Source organism: Macaca thibetana, chromosome 18 (genome assembly GCF_024542745.1).
Source record: "Macaca thibetana thibetana isolate TM-01 chromosome 18, ASM2454274v1, whole genome shotgun sequence".
In the NCBI taxonomy this organism is placed as follows: Eukaryota; Metazoa; Chordata; class Mammalia; order Primates; family Cercopithecidae; genus Macaca; species Macaca thibetana.
This window is the reverse complement of record NC_065595.1, coordinates 34,548,916-34,568,405: the sequence shown is the minus strand read 5'-3', so window position 1 is coordinate 34,568,405 and position 19,490 is coordinate 34,548,916. Positions and strand designations below refer to the sequence as shown.

At 43.5% G+C, this 19,490-nt stretch overlaps 2 protein-coding genes and 1 non-coding gene across 3 annotated transcripts in view; 1 reads left to right on the top strand and 2 right to left on the bottom strand.

The window, feature by feature from the left end:
- Window positions 1-8,872, top strand: part of HAUS1 (HAUS augmin like complex subunit 1) — a 983,957-nt gene extending 975,085 nt beyond the window's left edge. Inside the window, exons 6-10 of the mRNA XM_050767980.1 lie at window positions 3,215-3,338; window positions 3,734-3,799; window positions 5,672-5,743; window positions 6,310-6,357; window positions 8,614-8,872. Coding sequence (XP_050623937.1) covers window positions 3,215-3,338; window positions 3,734-3,799; window positions 5,672-5,743; window positions 6,310-6,357; window positions 8,614-8,664 — 361 coding nt within the window. The 3' untranslated portion in view covers window positions 8,665-8,872. The remainder of the gene's footprint in view (window positions 1-3,214; window positions 3,339-3,733; window positions 3,800-5,671; window positions 5,744-6,309; window positions 6,358-8,613) is intronic.
- ATP5F1A (ATP synthase F1 subunit alpha) overlaps window positions 1-19,490 on the bottom strand; it is a 541,488-nt gene that overhangs the window by 34,197 nt on the left and 487,801 nt on the right. The window lies entirely within an intron of this gene.
- LOC126941640 (U6 spliceosomal RNA) lies at window positions 2,051-2,157 on the bottom strand. The gene has a single exon (XR_007721407.1). It is a non-coding gene; the product is annotated as a U6 spliceosomal RNA (small nuclear RNA).

The following is a 19,490-nucleotide window of genomic DNA, read 5'->3' as shown; positions in this document are numbered from 1 at the left end:
TCTAAATGGTGACAATTTATAAATAAGGGAGTAATAGGACATTGTCAAATTTAGTTTTGGCAGTAGGTATGATTTTAAAAACATTAGGAAATAGGGTCCATGAAACACTTTTTTAAGTAGAATGATTAGTGAAGCTGGAGATCGTTGGATATGACTTTTTCAGCTTTTTTTTTTTTTTTTTTGAGACGGAGTCTCGCTCTGTCACCCAGGCTGGAGTACAATGGTGCGATCTCAGCTCACCGCAACCTCCACCTCCCGGGTTCAAGCGATTCTTCTGCCTCAGCCTCCTAAATAGCTGGGATTACAGGCATGAGCCATCACGCCCAGCTAATTTTGTATTTTTAGTAGAGACGGGGTTTCTCCATGTGGGTCAGGCTGGTCTCGAACTCCCGACCTCAGGTGATCCACCCACCTCGGCCTCCCAAAGTGCTGGGATTATAGGCGTGAGCCACTGCGCCCAGCCTGACTTTTTCAGCTTTTATTCATACAATTTCTTACCTTGTTTTTTTTCTTTTCTTTTTTCTTTTCTTTTTTTTTTTTTTTTTTGAGATGGAGTCTCGCTGCAACATCCGAGCTGGAGTGGTGCAATGTTGCAGTCTTGGCTCACTGCAGCCTCCACTTCCCAGGTTCAAGCGATTCTTCTGCCTCAGCCTCCCCAGTAGCTGGGAGCACAGGTGTGCACCACCACACCCAGCTGATTTTTGTGTTTTTAGTAGAGACAGGGTTCGCCATATTGGCCAGGCTGGTCTCGAACTGCTGACCTCAAGTGGTCCACCTGCCTTGGTTTCCCAAAATGCTGGGATTATATGCATGAGCCACCACGCCCAGCCTCTTGCCTTTTTTTAAAAAACAAATAATGTGGGTTTTAGAATTTTCAAACTCGGCCGGGCACGGTGGCTCAAGCCTATAATCCCAGCACTTTGGGAGGCCGAGACGGGCGGATCACGAGGTCAGGAGATCGAGACCAGCCTGGCTAACACAGTGAAACCCCGTCTCTACTAAAAATACAAAAAACTAGCCGGGCGAGGTGGCGGGCGCCTGTAGTCCCAGCTATTTGGGAGGCTGAGGCAGGAGAATGGCGTGAACCTGGGAGGCAGAGCTTGTAGTGAGCTGAGATCCGGCCACTGCACTCCAGCCTGGGTGACAGAGCGAGACTCTGTCTCAAAAAAAAAAAAAAAAAAAAAGAATTTTCAAACTCTACGTGATTTTTTTTATACTTGTAAACTACCATACAACTTAAAGTCACATTATGTTTTGTTGTGCATTCTTGCTATAGCTGTGGTATCCCTCTTATGATGCTTTAGGCCTTTTTCAGGTCCTTTTTGCCCCAGAGATCAGGGCCTATAGATCAGGGGTATGTGTACATATGCACAAGTAATTTGGCGGTATGTAAATTTATTCAACAAATATTGACTACATATGTGCAAGGCACTGTGTTGTCACATTTATCTTTATTTATTTATTTGTTTAATTTGTGTTTCTGAGACAGAGTTTCTCTCTTGTCACCCAGGCTAGAGTGCAGTGGCGTGATCTCAGCTCACTGCAACCTCTGCTTTCCAGGTTCAAGTGTTTCTCCTGCCTCAGCCTTTCAAGTAGCTGGGATTACAGGCACCTGCCACCACACCCAGCTAATTTTTTTGTATCTTTAGCGGAGATGGGGTTTCACCATGTTGGCCAGGCTGGTCTCGAACTTCATGTCACATTCAGTAAAGAGGTTTTTAGGACCTCCTATTTCAAATTGACTTCAGGATATGTTAAATTATTATTATTATTATTTAAACAAAATTCACAGTTTATTTTTTTTTTTTTTTTTTTTTTTTTTTTTATTGTAGCCCGGGCTGGAGTGCAGGATTGAAATCGCGCCAAAGTAGCTGGGATACACAAAATTTTTAGTAGAGACTTTCTGTGTTGCCAATGGTCTCGATCTCCTGAACAGCAAAATATTACAGGCTTTCAGTTTATTTAGGTTGAAATAAACTATACAAAATTGACTTTCTTTGCCAAAAATAACAGCAATATTTTCCATATTATTTCTAGATAAGCCACAAAACAAAATATGGAACGCTTCACAAATTTGCACATCTTCCTTGTGCAGAGGCCATTCTAATTTTCTCTGTATTGTTCTAATTTTAATATATGAGCTGCCGAAGTGAGCACCAATTTTTTTTTTGAATGGCTGATTTACTTTCTTCAAGAATAATTGGCGACCGGGCGCGGTGGCTCAAGCCTGTAATCCCAGCACTTTGGGAGGCCGAGACGGGCGGATCACGAGGTCAGGAGATCGAGACCATCCTGGGTAACACAGTGAAACCCCGTCTCTACTAAAAATACAAAAACTTAGCCAGGCGAGGTGGTGGGCGCCTGTAGTCCCAGCTACTCGGGAGGCTGAGGCAGGAGAATGGCGTGAACCCGGGAGGTGGAGCTTGCAGTGAGCTGAGATCCGGCCACTGCACTCCAGCCTGGGTGACAGAGCGAGACTCCGTCTCAAAAAAAAAAAAAAAAAAAGAATAATTGGCTTACATTAATTGTAAAATTGTTGTAAACCTGGGCAGCATAGTGAGACTGTCTCTACAAAAAAATTATTTATTTTATTATTTTTTTAAATTTGAGATGGAGCATTACTCTACCGTCCAAGCTGGAGTGCAGTGGTACAATCTCAGCTCATTGCAACCTCCATCTCCCAGGTTCAAGTGATTTTCCTGCCTCAGCCTCCCCAGTAGCCAGGATTATAGGTGCATGCCACCATGTCTGGCTAATTTTTGTATTTTTAGTAGAAACAGGGTTTCACCATGTTGGCCAGGCTGGTCTTGAACTCCTGACCCCAGGTGATCTGCCCACCTTGGTCTCCCAAAGTGCTGGGATTATAGATGTAAGCCACTGTGGCTGGCCATCTACAAAAATTTTAAAAATTAGCCAGGTGTAGTGGCATGTGTCTGTAGCCCTAGCTATATGGGAGACTGAGGTGGGAGGATCACTTGAGCCAAGGAGCTTGAGGCTGCAGTGATCACACCACTGCATTCAAGCATGGGTGACAGACCAAGACCTCATCTCCTAAAAAAAAAAAAAAAAGCCCAGAGTGCAACATGGAGGGAAAGATGACCTGGTTACCAACTCTTGGCCAAGCCAGCATTGAATCCAAAAGTAGTAGAGTTTCTATTGTACAATACTTTTACTGAGGAGAAGAAGAAAATGTTTTTAATTTTGCTTTTTAAAGGGATGTCAAGAAAGCAGAGTTGCATCAGTCTATAGAAAGGGCCAAAGTTGATAATCGACATCAGAACATGGACTTTCTAAAAGCAAAGTCAGAGGAATTCAGATTTGGAATCAAGGCTGCAGAGGTTTGTATGAAGGACTGAATATAGTTAGCTCTCTTCATCCTTATTTTTTACCATCACCCTCACAGCTAGGCATTATTATTCCCTTTTTACAGATGAGAGGACTACGGAGAAGTTGGTAACTTGCCTAAGATTACGTAGCCAGCATTGTAAGCAGATCTAGATTCAAACTCAGGCATCCAGGCTCTGAAACTCAGGCCTTACACACTGTACCCATCTTGTCACAAATGCATGAGTGTGGAAAGGATTCACATGTAAGGTGCAAATGCTTAGATACATGTACAGTTTTTCATTTATACTTTGTAGCTCCTCTTTACTGTGTTATATGTTAAAAATATTTGATGGTGGTCACTTTTGAAATAATTTTTTAACTGAACTCCTTTTTTTGGTAATTGTAGGAGCAACTTTCAGCCAGAGGCATGGATGCTTCTCTGTCTCATCAGTCCCTAGTAGCACTATCGGAGGTGAGCTTATTTTAACTTAATTTAACTTTCTTTAAAATTTCACTCCACGATCTGCTTTTTCATTTGTTTATTTTTATTTGGCTTTTATTCACTGTGGACCTGATTTCTTTTCCTTTACCATTGTACTCTATATTCACTGGTATTTATATCTTTTATTCCATGTTTAGCTGTATATGCCCTCACATTTCCATGGTTTCCTTTTTATTATAAGTTAGAAACTCTGCTGGAGTCACTTATGTATTATGGATGTATTTATTAGACAGATTTATTAAAGGACCATAAGCTAATCATCTAGGTGCTCCCCTTTCTTCTCTTTCAGTAGACAGTAAAATGCAGGTCTCCAAACTCCTGTAGTTACCAAATGCAATTCTGGGATTTTAGGTTATATAAAGGTTTTGCCTGTTTTGGTGGGAAGAGAGAGAAATAGCGGGTTTTGTTTTGTTTTATTATTCTTAACATTTTTCATACTTCGTTCTTGGAATCTAATGTTGACAATTCATAAATATGTATTTGGGACTCTAGTTCTTCCTTTACATTTTTTTCCCTTGTTTTAATAAATAGAGATGGGGGTCTTGCTATGTTGCCCAAACTGGTCTCAAATTCCTTGGCTCAAGTGATCCTCCCACCTTGGCCTCCCAAAGTGCTGGGGTTAGAAGTGTGAGCCACCACACCCAGCCTCCTTTAGGTTTTGATTCCTCTTAATCACATTCTTTTGTATTCTTAGACAGCATACTTCAATCCTATTGTTAATAAATGGGAGTAAAGACCATGCATGGTGGCTCACACCTCTAATCCCAGTACTTTGGGAGGCAGAGGCAGGAAGATTACTTAAGCCCAAGAGTTTGAGACCAGCCTGGGCAACAAATCAAGACTCTAGCTCTACAAAAAGTTTAAAAAAACTAGGCCAGGCGCGGTGGCTCATTCCTGTAATCCCAGCACTTTGGGAGGCCAAGGCAGGCGAATAACATAAGGTTGGGAGTTTGAGACCAGCCTGGCCAAAATGGCAAAACCTTGTCTCTACTAAAAATACTAAAATTAGCTGTGTGTGGTGGGACATGCCTGTAATCCCAGGTACTCAGGAGGCTGAGACAAGAGAAAGGAGAATCGCTTGAACCCGGGAGGCAGAGGTTGCCGTGACCTGAGATCGTGCCACTGCACTCCAGCCTGGGTGACAGAGCAAGACTCCATCTCAAAAAAAAAAAAGAGCTGGGCACGGTGGCTCACGCCTATAATCTTAGCATTTTGGGAGGCCGAGGTGTGTGGATCATAAGGTCAGGAGAACGAGACCATCCTGGCTAACACGGTGAAACCCCATCTCTACTAAAAATACAAAAAATTAGCTGGGGTGGTGGCACATGCCTGTAGTCCTAGCTACTTGGGAGGCTGAGGCAGGAGAATTGCTTGAACCCAGGAGGCGGAGGTTGCAGTGAGCCGAGATTGCGCCACCTCACTCCAGCCTGGGCGATAGCGAGACTCCATCTCAAAAAAAAAAAAATTAGCCAGGCATGGTGGTGCATGCCTGTGTTCCCAGCTACCTGGGAGGCTGAGGCGGGAAGGTTGCTTGAGCCCAGGAGTTTGAGGCTACCGTAAGCCGTGGTTGTACCACTGCACTCCAGCCTGGGCAACACAGAGAGATTCCGTTTCAAAAAATAATAATTAAATAAGAATATCACTTTCCTATTTTAAGCATCTAACAGGTGCTGTTTCCATTTGGAGTGAGTTTATCTATTTATCTTAGAAGCTCTTTATTTGATAACATTATTTAAAACATACTAATGTAAATGCTTTGTTGTGTTTTATTTCAGAAATGGGCAGTATTAGTTGCATTGTGAATGTTTCTGTTACTCTGTGACTATGTTCTTTTACCCCCAGAAACTGGCAAGATTAAAGCAACAGACTATACCTTTGAAGAAAAAATTGGAATCCTATTTAGACTTAATGCCGGTAATACTTTTCGTGTATTAAAAAAAAATTGTTTCCTCCAACCTTCCCTAAGGGTACTATATGACCATGAAAATAGTGTGTTTAAGCCAGGCGTGCTGGCTCACGCCTGTAATCCCAGCACTTTTGGAGGCTGAGGCAGGCTGATCACCTGAGGTCAGGAGTTCGAGACCAGCCTGACCAGCACGGTGAAACCCCGTCTCTACTAAAAATACAAAAATTAGCTGGGCATGGTGGTGGGAATCTATAATCCCAGCTACTGAGGAGGCTGAGGCAGGAAAATTTCTTGAACCCGGGAGGCAGAGGCTGCAGTGAGCCGAGATTGTGCCATTGCACTCCAGCCTGGGCAACAGAGTGAGACTCCCTCTCAAAAAAAAAAAAGAAAGAAAGAAAATAATGTATCGGTTTTTAAGGGTTTAAAGTCAGTGGTCAATTTCAGTGTTATATGTACATTGGGTCTTCCCTCTGGGAGGCTTTTTGCCTTTTGAAAAGGATTGTGGCATTATTTTTCTCCTTGAGTCTGAATTGAGGCAATATGACCTTTCCTTGTTTTATTTTTTTTTTTAAAGAATCCATCTCTTGCTCGAGTGAAAATTGAAGAAGCAAAGCGTGAATTAGTAAGTAGTTCCTGTAATTTTTTCAGATTTTTTAAAAAAGAAAATAAATGCTAATATAGCTCAAGTCCTCTTCATCCTTCTTTCCTTTCTCCTCAGCAGTAAACTGCAGTCCTAAAGTTACTGTGTATCATTCTCCTGCAGCTTTTAATGCTTTTTTGGTTGTGTACGTGTGTATATATTTTTTCCATTAAAAAACATATAGTAACTGGGCACGGTGGCTCACACCTGTAATCTCAGCACTTTGGGAGGCTGAGGCGGGCGGATCACCAGAGGTCAGGAGTTCAAGACCAGCCTGGCCAATATGGGGAAACCCTGTCTCTACTAAAAATACAGAAATAAGCTGGGTGTGGTGATGTGTGCCTGTAATCCCAGCTACTCGGGAGGCTGAGGCAGGAGAATCGCTCGAACCTGGGAGGTGGAGGTTGCAGTGAACCGAGATCACGCCACTGCACTCAGCCTGGGGGACAGAGCAAGACTTCATCTCAAAAACAACAAAAAAAAACCACATAGTAGTATTTTAGCCTTTTAAAATTTTGTGTAGATTTCCCTAGTGGAAAAAGGGGGATATATTGGGACATACAGAATATTCTAGGCAAAAAGAATTTGCAAAGTCATATAAGCTGAAAAATGGAGGACTTATTCAAGCTGTAGCAAGTGATAAGTTCCAGCTGCTTAGAAGCATGAAATGTAAGATGGAGTTGGAAAAAGTTCATTGGTTTATGATGTAGAGGGCCTTAATATATAAAGAGTGTTGAACTTAGAGGATGTAGAGACCATGGAAAGCTGCTGTGTGTTTCCTTGTTTTTTAAACTCAAGAGAAATATCAAAGCTATGCTTTTTATTTTTTTTTGAGAAAGAGTCTTGCTCTGTCTTCTAGACTAGAGTGCAATGGTGTTAGCTCACTGCAACCTCCGTTTCACAGATTCAAGCAATTCTCATGCCTCAGCCTCCCAAGTAGCTGGGATTACAGGTGCATACCACCATGCCCAGCTAATTTTTATATTTTTATTTATTTATTTATTTTTTTAATGGAGTCTTGCTCTGTTGCCCAGGCTGGAGTGCAATGGAATGATCTCAGATCACTGCAACCTCCACCTCCCAGGTTCAAATGATTCTCTTGTCTCAGCCTCCCGAATAGCTGGAACTACAGGCACCTGCCACCACGCCTGGCTAATTTTTATATTTTTAGTAGAGAGGGGGTTTCGCCACATCGGCTAGGCTGGTCTCGAACTCTTGACCTCAGGTGATCCACCCACCTTGGCCTCCCAAAGTGGTGGGATTACAGGAGTGAGCCACCACACTCGGCCAAATTTCTGTATTTTTAGTAGAGACGGGGTTTCACCATGTTGGCCAGGCTGGTCTCCAACTCCTGACCTCAAGTGATCCACCGGCTTTGGCCTTCCAAAGTGCTAGCATTATAGGCATGAGCCACCAAGCCTGGCCAAAGCTATGCTTTTTGATCAGGTTAGTGCATTAGGAAGATTATTCTGTAGCCAGTGTTTAGGGTTGATTGGGGGAGGGAGAAAGAAAATTGCAGAAACCAATTTGCCTATTTAGGCCAGAGAAGAAGTAAAGAGGACAGTGGCAATGAAAATGGAAAAGAAGCCGGGCGCAGTGGCTCACACCTGTAATCCCAGCACTTTGGGAGGCCAAGGTGGGTGGATCACAAGGTCAAGAGTTGAAGACCAACCAGGCCAAGATAGTGAAACCCCATCTCTACTAAAAATACAAAAAAAATTAGCCAGGCGTAGTGTTGGGCGCCTGTAATCTCAGCTACTCAGGAGGCTGAGGCAGAGAATTGCTTGAACCCAGGAGGCAGTGGTTGCAGAGTGAGCCGAGATCGTCCCACTGCACTCCAGCCTGGGTAACAGTGACACTGCGTCTCAAAAAAAAAAAAAAAAAAAAAGCAGAAAAGAGGTGATGTGAGTGACATTGTGGAAGCATATTGTTTTAGTAGCAAAGGCCAGAAAAATTTATTCATGTGTCATTACAGATTTCTCTCTCTAAAGGTTTTTTTTCTCTTCCCTTCACATGTTTCTTAGAATCACTTAGGAGTCTGAGTGCTTTTGCAGGGGAAGAGAAGGGAGATGTAAAAGCAAGGGAATGTCTAAAAGCGTATTAGATATTCATAATGGTATTTTTAAAATTTTTTGTTTTAATGTTTCCTTTTTTGCTTCCCTTATTTTAAATAACATTAAATAAAAGTTAGAACATCTGTTTTATGTCGTTATTTATGGTATGTCTTTCTTCCTATAGGATAGCATTGAAGCTGAACTTACAAGAAGAGTAGACATGATGGAACTGTGACATGAGCCAAATAAACATCCTTTTCCCTAGCAAAGTAAATCGAATAGGACTTTACAGAGTTCTTTTTCCTCTTGGCATTTCTTAATAACAAAATTTTGTGTGTTCTTAGATTACAAAATGTCATATTTGATAGAATATGGTTTCTTACTGTATATTGCATTTTTGTGCCCAAATACATAGTTTTCATATTAAAAAGGCTTTTCTCTTACTTCATTTCTATGTGGTTGGTGGTTAAGAATCCTTCAGTAGCTCTACAAGGCAAACGTTACAACAGTTGTGCATGTATTCATTAGGTCAGCTAAAGTGAAAAGGAAAGGTTCCACAGCTCCCCAGTATGTTTCTCCCACTCTCTTCTTCCTCCAGGGGTTTGCTTTCATTCTTTTTGATCAGCTCACTGCCTGCCTCCAAATGTTAATATATGCAGGAATTTAGTTTATGAAAAAGATGACCTTTTAAATCAGTAGTAGAAAGATGGATAATTCAACATTTGGCATTAGGTCCATACTTCACACCTTATGTCAGGATAATCCAAAGAATCAAATATTTAAATATAAAAAATTTAAAAATAAAGGTACTAGAAGAAATCGAAGGGAAGTTTTAATGTTTTGACCTCTTTTTAAGAGACAGGCTCTTGCTATATTGCCCAGGCTGGCCTCAAAATCCTGGACTCAAGCAATCCTCCCACCTCAGCCTGTTGAGTACCTGACACCACAGGTATGTGCCCCTGCACCCAGGCTAATGTTTGATTTTTAAATAATTGTGAGTCAGACATGTATGACCAGAACTCAAGTGCCATCAATAAGTGCTTAAAATATTTAAATGTTTTGTTTTAAGCCAGAGTCTTGTTCTGTCTCCCAGGCGGGAGTGCAATGGTATGATCTTGGCTCACTGCAGCCTCCACCTCCCAAATTCAAGGGATTTTCATGCCTCAGCTTCCCAAGTAGCTGGGACTACAGGTGTGCACCACCACATCGGCTAATTTTTGTGTTTTTATTAGAGACGGGGTTTCACCATGTTGACCAGGCTGGTCTCGAACTCCTGACCTTAAGTGATCTGCTTGCCTTGGCCTCCCAGAGTGCTGGGATTACATGCATGAGCCGCCGCACCTGGCCTATTTGAATATTTTGAAATAATAAAAATACCTGCATGGCAGGATCTATTGTAAGTAAAATCAAAGGACATGATAAATGTAGTACAGGAGGAGATTTTTCACTGTACCTTTTTGTGCCTTTTAAAGTTTTATACTATACAGTTAAAAAAAATCAGCTTTAAAAAAATTATTTCAATGTCTTTAAAGCTTTTTTCTTCTTTCCTTTCCCTTGCTGCCAGCCAGAAAAAGACATTTGTATTTTCTTTTGGAAACTGTCCATATCCTTTTGCCATTTGTGTATTAGCTTTTGGTCTTTTTGTTAACAATTCATGTATTAGCTAAGTTAATCTTTTGTGATTTGACTTGCAAATATTTTCCAAGTTTGTCATTTGACTTAATTGCAGTGCTTTTTATAAGGCAATTTGATAGACTGATTTTGGAAATGACCACAATAATTCTTATTATCTCTATGCACTCACCCCTTTGTAACATGACTTGGCTATTTCTCCCATCATAGGAGAGTCTATACTCTACCTGCTGTATCTGGCTTGGCCCTATGACTTGTTTTGGCCAATGAGACAACAGCAGATGTGACAAAAGCAAAGGAATATAAACTATGCACTGGGGCTTGCTCTCTCTTACTTCTCTTTGGAATTCCAAAACCACCATTTAAAGAAGCCGGGACAGGCCTGTTGGAGGAGAATAAACTATATGAACAGCCTGGCATGGTGGCTCATGCCTGTAATCCCAGCACTTTGGGAGGCCAAGGTGGCTTATTATTTGAGGTCAGGAGTTCGAGACCAGCCTGGGCAACATGGTGAAACCCTGTCTCTACTACAAATGCAAAAATTAGCTGGGCGTGGTGGTGCACACATGTAGTCCAAGCTACTTGAAAGGGTGAGGCAGGAGAATCACCTGAACTCTGGAGATGGAGGTTGCAGTGAGCTGAGATTGCACCACTTGAGCGATAGAGCAAGACTCTGTCTCACAAAAAAGAAACAACATGAAGCACAGACAGTAATTCCAACTGAACCTTGCCCCCAACCCTTAAGACCAAACTGGCTGCCAATTGCTAGATATGTGAATGAGGTCTTCTTAGACTGTCTAGTTCCAATTAAGCCACCAACAAACTGCAGAGATCAACCAAGCAAGCCCAAGCCAGAAGCTCAACTGATTTGAAACATTCATTATATTTTAGAATTCCTCTGCCAGGCACGATGGCTCAAGCCTCGTAATCCCAGCACTTTGGGAGGCTGAGGCAGGTGGATTACAAGCTCAGGAGTTCGAGACCAGCCTGGCCAACATAGTGAAACCCCATCTCTACTAAAAATACAAAAAAATTTAGCCGGGCGTGGTGGCAGGCGCCTGTAATCCCAGCTACTCTGGAGGCTGAGGCTGTAGAATCACTTGAACCCGGGAGGCAGAGGTTGCAGTGAGCCAAGATCCTGCCACTGCACTCCAGCCTGGGTGACAGAGCAAGATTCTGTTTCCAAAAAAAGAAGAAGAAAAAAAGAATGCAAGTAAAATGACATCAAACAAGCAGACAGTTTATTAACAGCAGATCTAAATTAGCTGGGCATGCTGGTACATTCCTATAGTCCTAGCTACTCGATTGCTTGAGCCCAGGAGGTTGAGGCTGCAACTCCAGCCTGGGCAAAAGAGCAAGACCTTGTCTCTGAAACAAACAAAAAGGCCAGGCTTTGTGGATCACTGCTGAACCCCAACACTTCAGGAGGCCAAGACGGGTGGATCACCTGAGGTCAGGAGTTCAAGATCAATCTGGCCAACATGGTGATACCCTGTCTCTACTAAAAATAGAAAAATTAGTTGGGGATTGTGGCACGTGCCCGTAGTCCTAGCTACTTGGGATGCTGAGGCAAGAGAATTGCTTGAACCTGGGAGGACAAGGTTGCAGTGAGCCGGGATTGCACCACTGCACTCTAGCCTGGGTGACAGAGTGAGACTGTCTCAAAAAAAAAAAACCTAACTAAATAAATAAATTTTAAAAATTAAAAAACACCCAGCAGACCTACATTAATGGAAATTCTAAAAATATATATATATATATCAGAAGGAAAATGATTCCAGATTGAAGGCCTGGAACACAATGGAGAATTAACTGCAAAGAATGTGGCAAATACATGTATGTGGGTAAATATAAAAAACGTTGACCAGGCCAGGCCCAGTGGCTCACACCTGTGATCCCAGCACTTTGGGAGACCAAGACGGGCAGATCACCTGAGGTCAGGAGTTTGAGACCAGCCTGACCAACATGATGAAACCCTGTCTCTACTAAAAATACAAAAATTAGCCAGGTGTGGTGGCATGAGTCTGTAATCCCAGCTACTCGGGAGGCTGAGACAGGAGAATCGCTTAAACCCAGGAGGCAGAGGTTGCAGTGAGCTGAGATTGCGCCATTGCACTCCAGCCTGGGCAACAAAAGTGAAACACTGTCTCAAAATAAATAAATAAATAAACAAAATACAAAAAACAAACAAAAAACATTGACCAAGAAACAGTAACAAAATGATTAATAGGGGCTGGGTGCAGTGGCTCACACCTGTAATCCCAGCACTCTGGGAGGCTGAGGCAGGAGGATCGCTTGAGCTTAGGAACTCGAGACCAGCCTGAACTACATGAGGAAACCCTGCCTCTGCCAAAATACCAAAAATTAGCTGTGTGTGGTAGCTGGTGCCTTTAGTCTCAGCTACTCAGGAGGCTGAGGTGGGAGGATCACGAGCCCAGGAGGAGGAGGTTGCAGTGATCAGAGACTGTGCCATTGCACTTCAGCCTGGGTGACAGAGTGAGACCCTGACTCAAAAAATAATAATAATGACATGGAAAATAAATACAAAGGAGAGGATGAACAAACCAAAAGTTGATTCTTTGAAAAGATTAGGAAATTTGCCATGTTATGTAAATTTTTAAATGAATAGAGATAGCATTATTCATAATATTTTCTTGCCTCCAGCATCTAAAGTGAATCTCCTTTGCTTCCTTGTTCCAATAACATTTGGAGTTATAAAAAAGGTGGTGGGATAGGGAGTACAGCTGGTCAGGAAGCCAGGAAAGCTGGGTCCAGAGAGCACAGAGGAGTGGAGTAGATCCTGGAGGAGTCAGGGGCAGCTGCTCCGAGGACCTTCTGTCTCTTTGCCTTGATGTGCCAGGAGGGATGTGGGGTGTGGACAAGCAAACATTTAAGGCAGTCCAAAATTAAAACTTTTGCTATAATTCCATTTCTAGGTATCTAACCTGCATATATCTTGCAAACATCAAATACACACACATATGGGGAGATGGTGGCGTAAGAGGGAGGAGCCTCCATATTTTTGTCTCCACTTCTGGTCCCTGCACTGCATGTCTGACTGTAGAGAACCACCATGTTACTCCTAAATACTTCTCCACTTGTCTCCTAAGAGCAGACATTCTGAGATAACCACTGTGAAGTGATCAAAAACAGGGAATTTAACATTGATACAATATTATTAAATGTTATCAAGTTGGGGGCTGGGCATGGCGGCTCACACCTGTATTCCCAGCACTTTGGGAGGCCAAGGAGGGCAGATCACTTGAGGTCAGGATCACCTGAGGTCAGGAGCTCGAGACCAGCCTGGCCAACATGGTGAAACCCTGTCTTTGCTACAAACACAAAAGCTAGCCAGGCGTGGTAGCAAGCGCCTGTAGTCCTAGCTACTCGGGAGGTTGAGGCAGGAGAATTGCTTGAACCTGGGAGGCAGAGGTTGCAGTGAGCTGAGATCACCACATTGCACTCTAGCCTGGGCAACAAGAGTGAGACTTTGTCTCAAAAAAAAAAAAAGGTATCAAGTTAACATTGATAAAATATATAATCCATACTCAAATTTCTCCATTGTCTCTGTAATGCACTTTATTATTATTATTATTATTTTGGGACAGAGTTTTGCTCTTATCATCCAGGCTAGAGTGCAGTGGCACAATCTTGGCTCGCTGCAACCTCTGCCTCCAGGGTTCAAGCAATTCTCCTGCCTCAGCCTCCCGAGTAGCTGGGATTACAGGTGTCCGCCACCATGCCTGGCTAAATTTTTTTTGTATTTGTAATAGACATGGGGATTCATCATGTTGACCAGGCTGGTCTCGAATTCCTAACGTCAGGTGATCTCCCTGCCTTGGCCTCCCAAAGTGCTGGGATTATAGGCGTGAGCCACTGTGCCTGGCCTGTAATGCACTTTATAAGAGTTGTTTCCCCGTCCAGGATTGTATATTGTGTGTAGTTATGTCTGTCTTAAGCCAGCTTTAGAGACCTCGTTTTGACCATTTTGCTTCATTAGACCCCTATATCTAAGTCTATGAAACTTTCTTTCCCAAATTCGGTTGTCTGAGCAGGTCAGACAGGATGGTACAAATCTAGGAACCATTGCATATTGAAGCAGAAGACTTTCCTTTGCCCCAGTGTTTTGCCAGTGGGAGGGGCAATACAATCAAGAGATTTGTGTTTGCTGCTACTTAATTAAGAACTCGTGACCTAGGCAAGGGGTAAAGTTACCATCAGAATAGAATAAATTGAGACAGCCTGTGTTCCATGGGAAGCATGCGAAGCTCAATATTGGATAAGAAGTGCATCATGAATGAAAAGATGTTCCTTGTGAAAATGTGTCTGCAGCTATTTTTAGAGTGGACTGAGGATTGTGTGTGAATGTCCTTGGAACTTGTTTGATTGCCAGGAGAACTTTTTCTTGTGGATTGTCACAGGAGCAAGTGACAGATGGCTCACTGCAAGGCTGGCTATGACCCTATGCCTGGATTGCTGATGTGGGTTAGGTGAGATGCCACCTAAAGAGGGCAGCCTGTCAGCTTTATTTAGTACCATGATGCATGGACGTCCTTCTGATCCTGGCGCAGCTTCCTCTCACGTTGTGCAGGTGTATATTTTTAGGCTTATTTTGCAGTACGCTGCTCTCACATTTTCGGTTTTCTTTAAATTCTGCAGCAGCAGTTGTGGGCTGACAGGCTGCCTCCACAGTGTTGGGAGAGAGAATTGTTCTCTCTACTTTTTCAGGATCCAGATTTTCTGCAGCATATTCAGACTCTGAACAGGAAACCTAGCTCTTATGCTACTTAGCGATATGATCTTTAAAGACTTCACGTAAGGCCGGGCGCGGTGGCTCACGCCTGTAATCCCAGCACTTTGGGAGGCCGAGGCGGGCGGATCACAAGGTCAGGAGATCGAGACCACGGTGAAACCCCGTCTCTACTAAAAATACAAAAAATTAGCCGGGCGCGGTTGTGGGCGCCTGTAGTCCCAGCTACTCGGGAGGCTGAGGCAGGAGAATGGCGTGAACCCGGGAGGCGGAGCTTGCAGTGAGCCGAGATCGCGCCACTGCACTCTAGCCTGGGCAACAGAGCGAGACTCTGTCTCAAAAAAAAAAAAAAAAAGACTTCACGTAAATTCTGTGATGTCAAAACGGATATCACAGCTGCCCTACCATCCTCCCACCTCACTCACTCACTCACTGATTTCTTAACAAGTATTAATAAGCACTATGTGTTAGGAGAGGAGTTACAAAGATAAATAAGAATTCCCCCTCAATCTCAGAGAGGCAATTTATAAATTTACAGAATGTCAGGCTGGAAGGGACTGTCCAGTGCAAATTTTAGTCTTATAGACAAGGAAACTAGGGCCCAAAGAAGTAAAGTGACAGCCCAGATGTCACCCCCAGTCAAGATCAGAACCCAAATTGCTTACTTCCCATCCCAAAGATTTTTCCTCCGCATCACTTACCTTTGGCTAAACTCTAATTAAAATCTCAATCCCTAGAGCTAGCTTTTAGCTACTTTAGAAATCTAGATGGGAGATACTCAAGCTCCTCAAATGTAAAACAATAAATTTCTTTAAAAAACTTTTAACCACAAAAGTGGTTAAACAACTCTAAACAACTTTTAACCACAAAAATACCTGCTTATTGTAAACATTTCCAATAATTCTAAAACATATAAAACTTAAAAGTCTAAGATCAGGCCGGGTGCAGTGGCTCATGCCTGTAATCTCAGCACTTTGGGAGGCCGAGGTAGGTGGATCATGAGGTCAGGAGTTCAAGACCAGCCTGTCCAAGATGGTGAAACTCTGTCTCTACTAAAAATACAAAAAGTGGCCGGGCGCGGTGGCTCAAGCCTGTAATCCCAGCACTTTGGGAGGCCGAGACGGGCGGATCACGAGGTCAGGAGATCGAGACCATCCTGGCTAACACGGTGAAACCCCGTCTCTACTAAAAATACAAGAAAATTAGCCGGGCGAGGTGGCAGGCGCCTGTAGTCCCAGCTACTCGGGAGGCTGAGGCAGGAGAATGGCGTGAACCCGGGGGGGCGGAGCTTGCAGTGAGCCGAGATCGCGCCACTGCACTCCAGCCTGGGGCACAGAGCAAGACTCCGTCTCAAAAAAAAAAAAAAAAAAAAAAAAAAAAAAAAAAAAAAAAAAAATAAAAAGTGGCCGGGCACGGTGGCTCAAGCCTGTAATCCCAGCACTTTGGGAGGCCGAGACGGGCGGATCACGAGGTCAGGAGATCGAGACCATCCTGGCTAACACAGTGAAACCCCGTCTCTACTAAAAATACAAAAACTTAGCCGGGCGAGGTGGCAGGCACCTGTAGTCCCAGCTACTCGGGAGGCTGAGGCAGGAGAATGGCGTGAACCCGGGAGGCGGAGCTTGCAGTGAGCTGAGATCCGGCCACTACACTCCAGCCTGGGTGACAGAGCGAGACTCCGTCTCAAAAAACAAACAAACAAAAAAAAAAACCAAAAAGTTAGCTGGGCATGGTCATGGACACCTATAATCCCAGCTACTTGGGAGGCTGAGGCAGGAGAATCGCTTGAACCCAGGAGGTGGAGGTTGCAGTGAGCCAAGATCACACTACTGTATTCCAGCCTGGGCAACAGAGTGAGACTCTGCTTAAAAAAAAAAAAAAAAAAAGTCTATTTCTACTCCTATCTCAAATTCTACTCCCTAAGGGTAACTACTCTCATTGGAGTGTATCCCTCTAGACTTTTATCTATGCAAATCCAAAATGTACACTTTTTTTTTTTTTTTGAGATGGTGTTTCCATCTTGTTGCTTAGGCTGGTGTACAATGGCACAGTCTCGGCTCACTGCAACCTCTGCCTCCCTGGTTCAAGCGATTCTCCTGTCTCAGCCTCCTAGTAACTGAGATTACAGGTGCCCACCACCACACCTGGCTAATTTTTGTATTTTTAGTAGAGACGGGGTTTCACCATGTTGGCCAGGCTGGTCTGGAACTCCTGACCTCAGGCAATCCGCCCACCTCGGCCTCCTAAAGTGCTGGGATTACAGGCGTGAGCCACTGTGCCCGCCTAATGCATTTTTAATACATGGTACACATTCAGTCTCCATGTTTTCCTCCTATGTGTATAAAGATTCCAGATTCTTCTTGATACTTTGTTGTCTCTGTCCCATCCCCTGTGCTGTGCTGTGTTGGGAACTATGGTTCTATTGCTGCCAAGGATCATCAGCTCAGGTTTATAATTCCCAATGCTCTCTCTTGGCCAGACTTCTACAGGCAACGTTATAGACAAATGTTTTTGTGTTTTTGAAACATTTCCTGTCATCTGCAGCTAAATGCAATTACATAAAAGAGAAATACACCTCTCTTTTGTTTAAACCTTGTTTTTGTGTTTTCTGTCACATGCAGCTCTGGGTCACTGTGTCAGTTTTGAATGGCATTTAGCTGCATATGACAGAAAACACAAAAACACGGTTTAAGCAAAAGAGAGGTTTATTTCTCTTTTATGTAAAATATCAGAAGCAGGCAGTCCAGGGTGGAGGTGGCAGTCTCTATAGGCATCAGGGATTCAAAGTTCATTCTTTGTGCTCCACTACATTTCCATCCTCAAGGTCACCTTATGGTTATACGATGGCTGCCGCAGCATCTGCATTCACGTCCACATCACTTTGAACAAGGTTACTTGCAAGAAGAGCTGGAAAATGCAGTGCGTTAGTGGTCAAACTGTTGCACAGAATAAATTTGCGGTTCTGTTAGTTAAGGAAGAATGAGAAGAAGGATTAACATGAGTAACTAGCAGTTTCTACCACAGTAGAAATCCTTTTTTACCTTCTAGTCCCGGGTTGAATTTTCTGCTTTAGCTCACTTTCTATTCTTTGGAGAAATAAGATTTCTTTTCTTTCTTTCTTTTTTTTTTTTTTTTGAGACAGAGTCGCGCTGTCTCCCAGGCTGGAGTGCAGTGCACGATCCTGGCTCACTGCAATCTCCGCCTCCCGGGTTCATGCCATTCTCCTGCCTTAGCCGCCCAAGTAGCTGGGACTATAGGCACCCTCCACCATGCCCGGCTAATTTTTTTTTGTATTTTTAGTAGAGATGGGGTTTCACCGTGTTAGCCAGGATGGTCTCGATCTCCTGACCTCGTGATCCACCTGCCTCGGCCTCCCAAAGTGCTGGGATTACAGGCATGAGCCACCACGCCCGGCCTTTTCTTTCTTTTCATTCAGCTTTGCCACTTCTTTTCCTGCCACCTGTTGTTCTAACAAAGCTCAGTTTTTCTTTCTCTTCCAAATTGAGATGTCAGATTCCCTTCTGTTTGTATTTTTTAAAGTAACATTTTAACATTTGCTTCATATTCTAGAATTATGTCTCTCCTCATCTCCAGATTCACAGACATATATTCTTGAGTAACCTTTCTTTAAAGCAGAGTATATATAGCAAAACCAGAAGGATATGGCTTGATAAACTTTCACAAAGGAACACACCCCTGGAAATATTACCCAGATTAGGGTCCATATAGAGTATCATCAGGAAACTGCCTTTCTTTTTCTTTTTCTTTTTTTTTGAGACAGAGTCTTATTCTGTTGGCCAGACTGGAGTGCAGCAGTGCCAAGATCTCGGCTCACTGTAACCTCTGTCTCCTGGGCTCAAGCAATTCTCCTGTCTCAGCCCAAGTAGGTGGGATTACAGGCGTGTGCCACCACACCCAGCTAATTTTTGTATTTTTAGTAGAGACAGGGTTTCACCATGTTGGCCAGACTGGTCTCGAACTCCTGACCTCAGGTAATCCGCCCACTTTGGCCTCCCAAAGTGCTGGGATTACAGGCATGAGCCACCGCGTCCGACTGGAGACCACCTTTCTTTTTCTTTTTTTTTTTTTTGAGACGGAGTCTCGCTTTGTCGCCCAGGCTGGAGTGCAGTGGCCGGATCTCAGCTCACTGCAAGCTCCGCCTCCCGGGTTTACGCCATTCTCCTGCCTCAGCCTCCCGAGTAGCTGGGACTACAGGCGCCGCCACCTCGCCTGGCTAGTTTTTTGTATTTTTAGTAGAGACGGGGTTTCACCATATTAGCCAGGATGGTCTCGATCTCCTGACCTCGTGATCCGCCCGTCTCGGCCTCCCAAAGTGCTGGGATTACAGGCTTGAGCCACCGCGCCCGGCCAGAGACCACCTTTCTTATGTCCCTTCCCAGTCAGTACCTTCCCCCAAAGTCATGAAGATCCCAAGTTGTATTACATTGATTAATATTTCCAGTTTTAGAACTTTATTGAAATGAAATCAGACAGCATGTACTTTTGTGCCTAGCCACTTTCACATGTTACATATTTGACGTTTGTCTATAATGTTGCAGGTAGCAGAAGTTTTTTATTTCTGTTGACTTTAGAGCAGTGATTCTTGGGGACGGGAATTGGTGGTGATTTAATCTCCCTAGGGGACATTCGACAATCTCTGGAGACATTTTTTGGTTGTC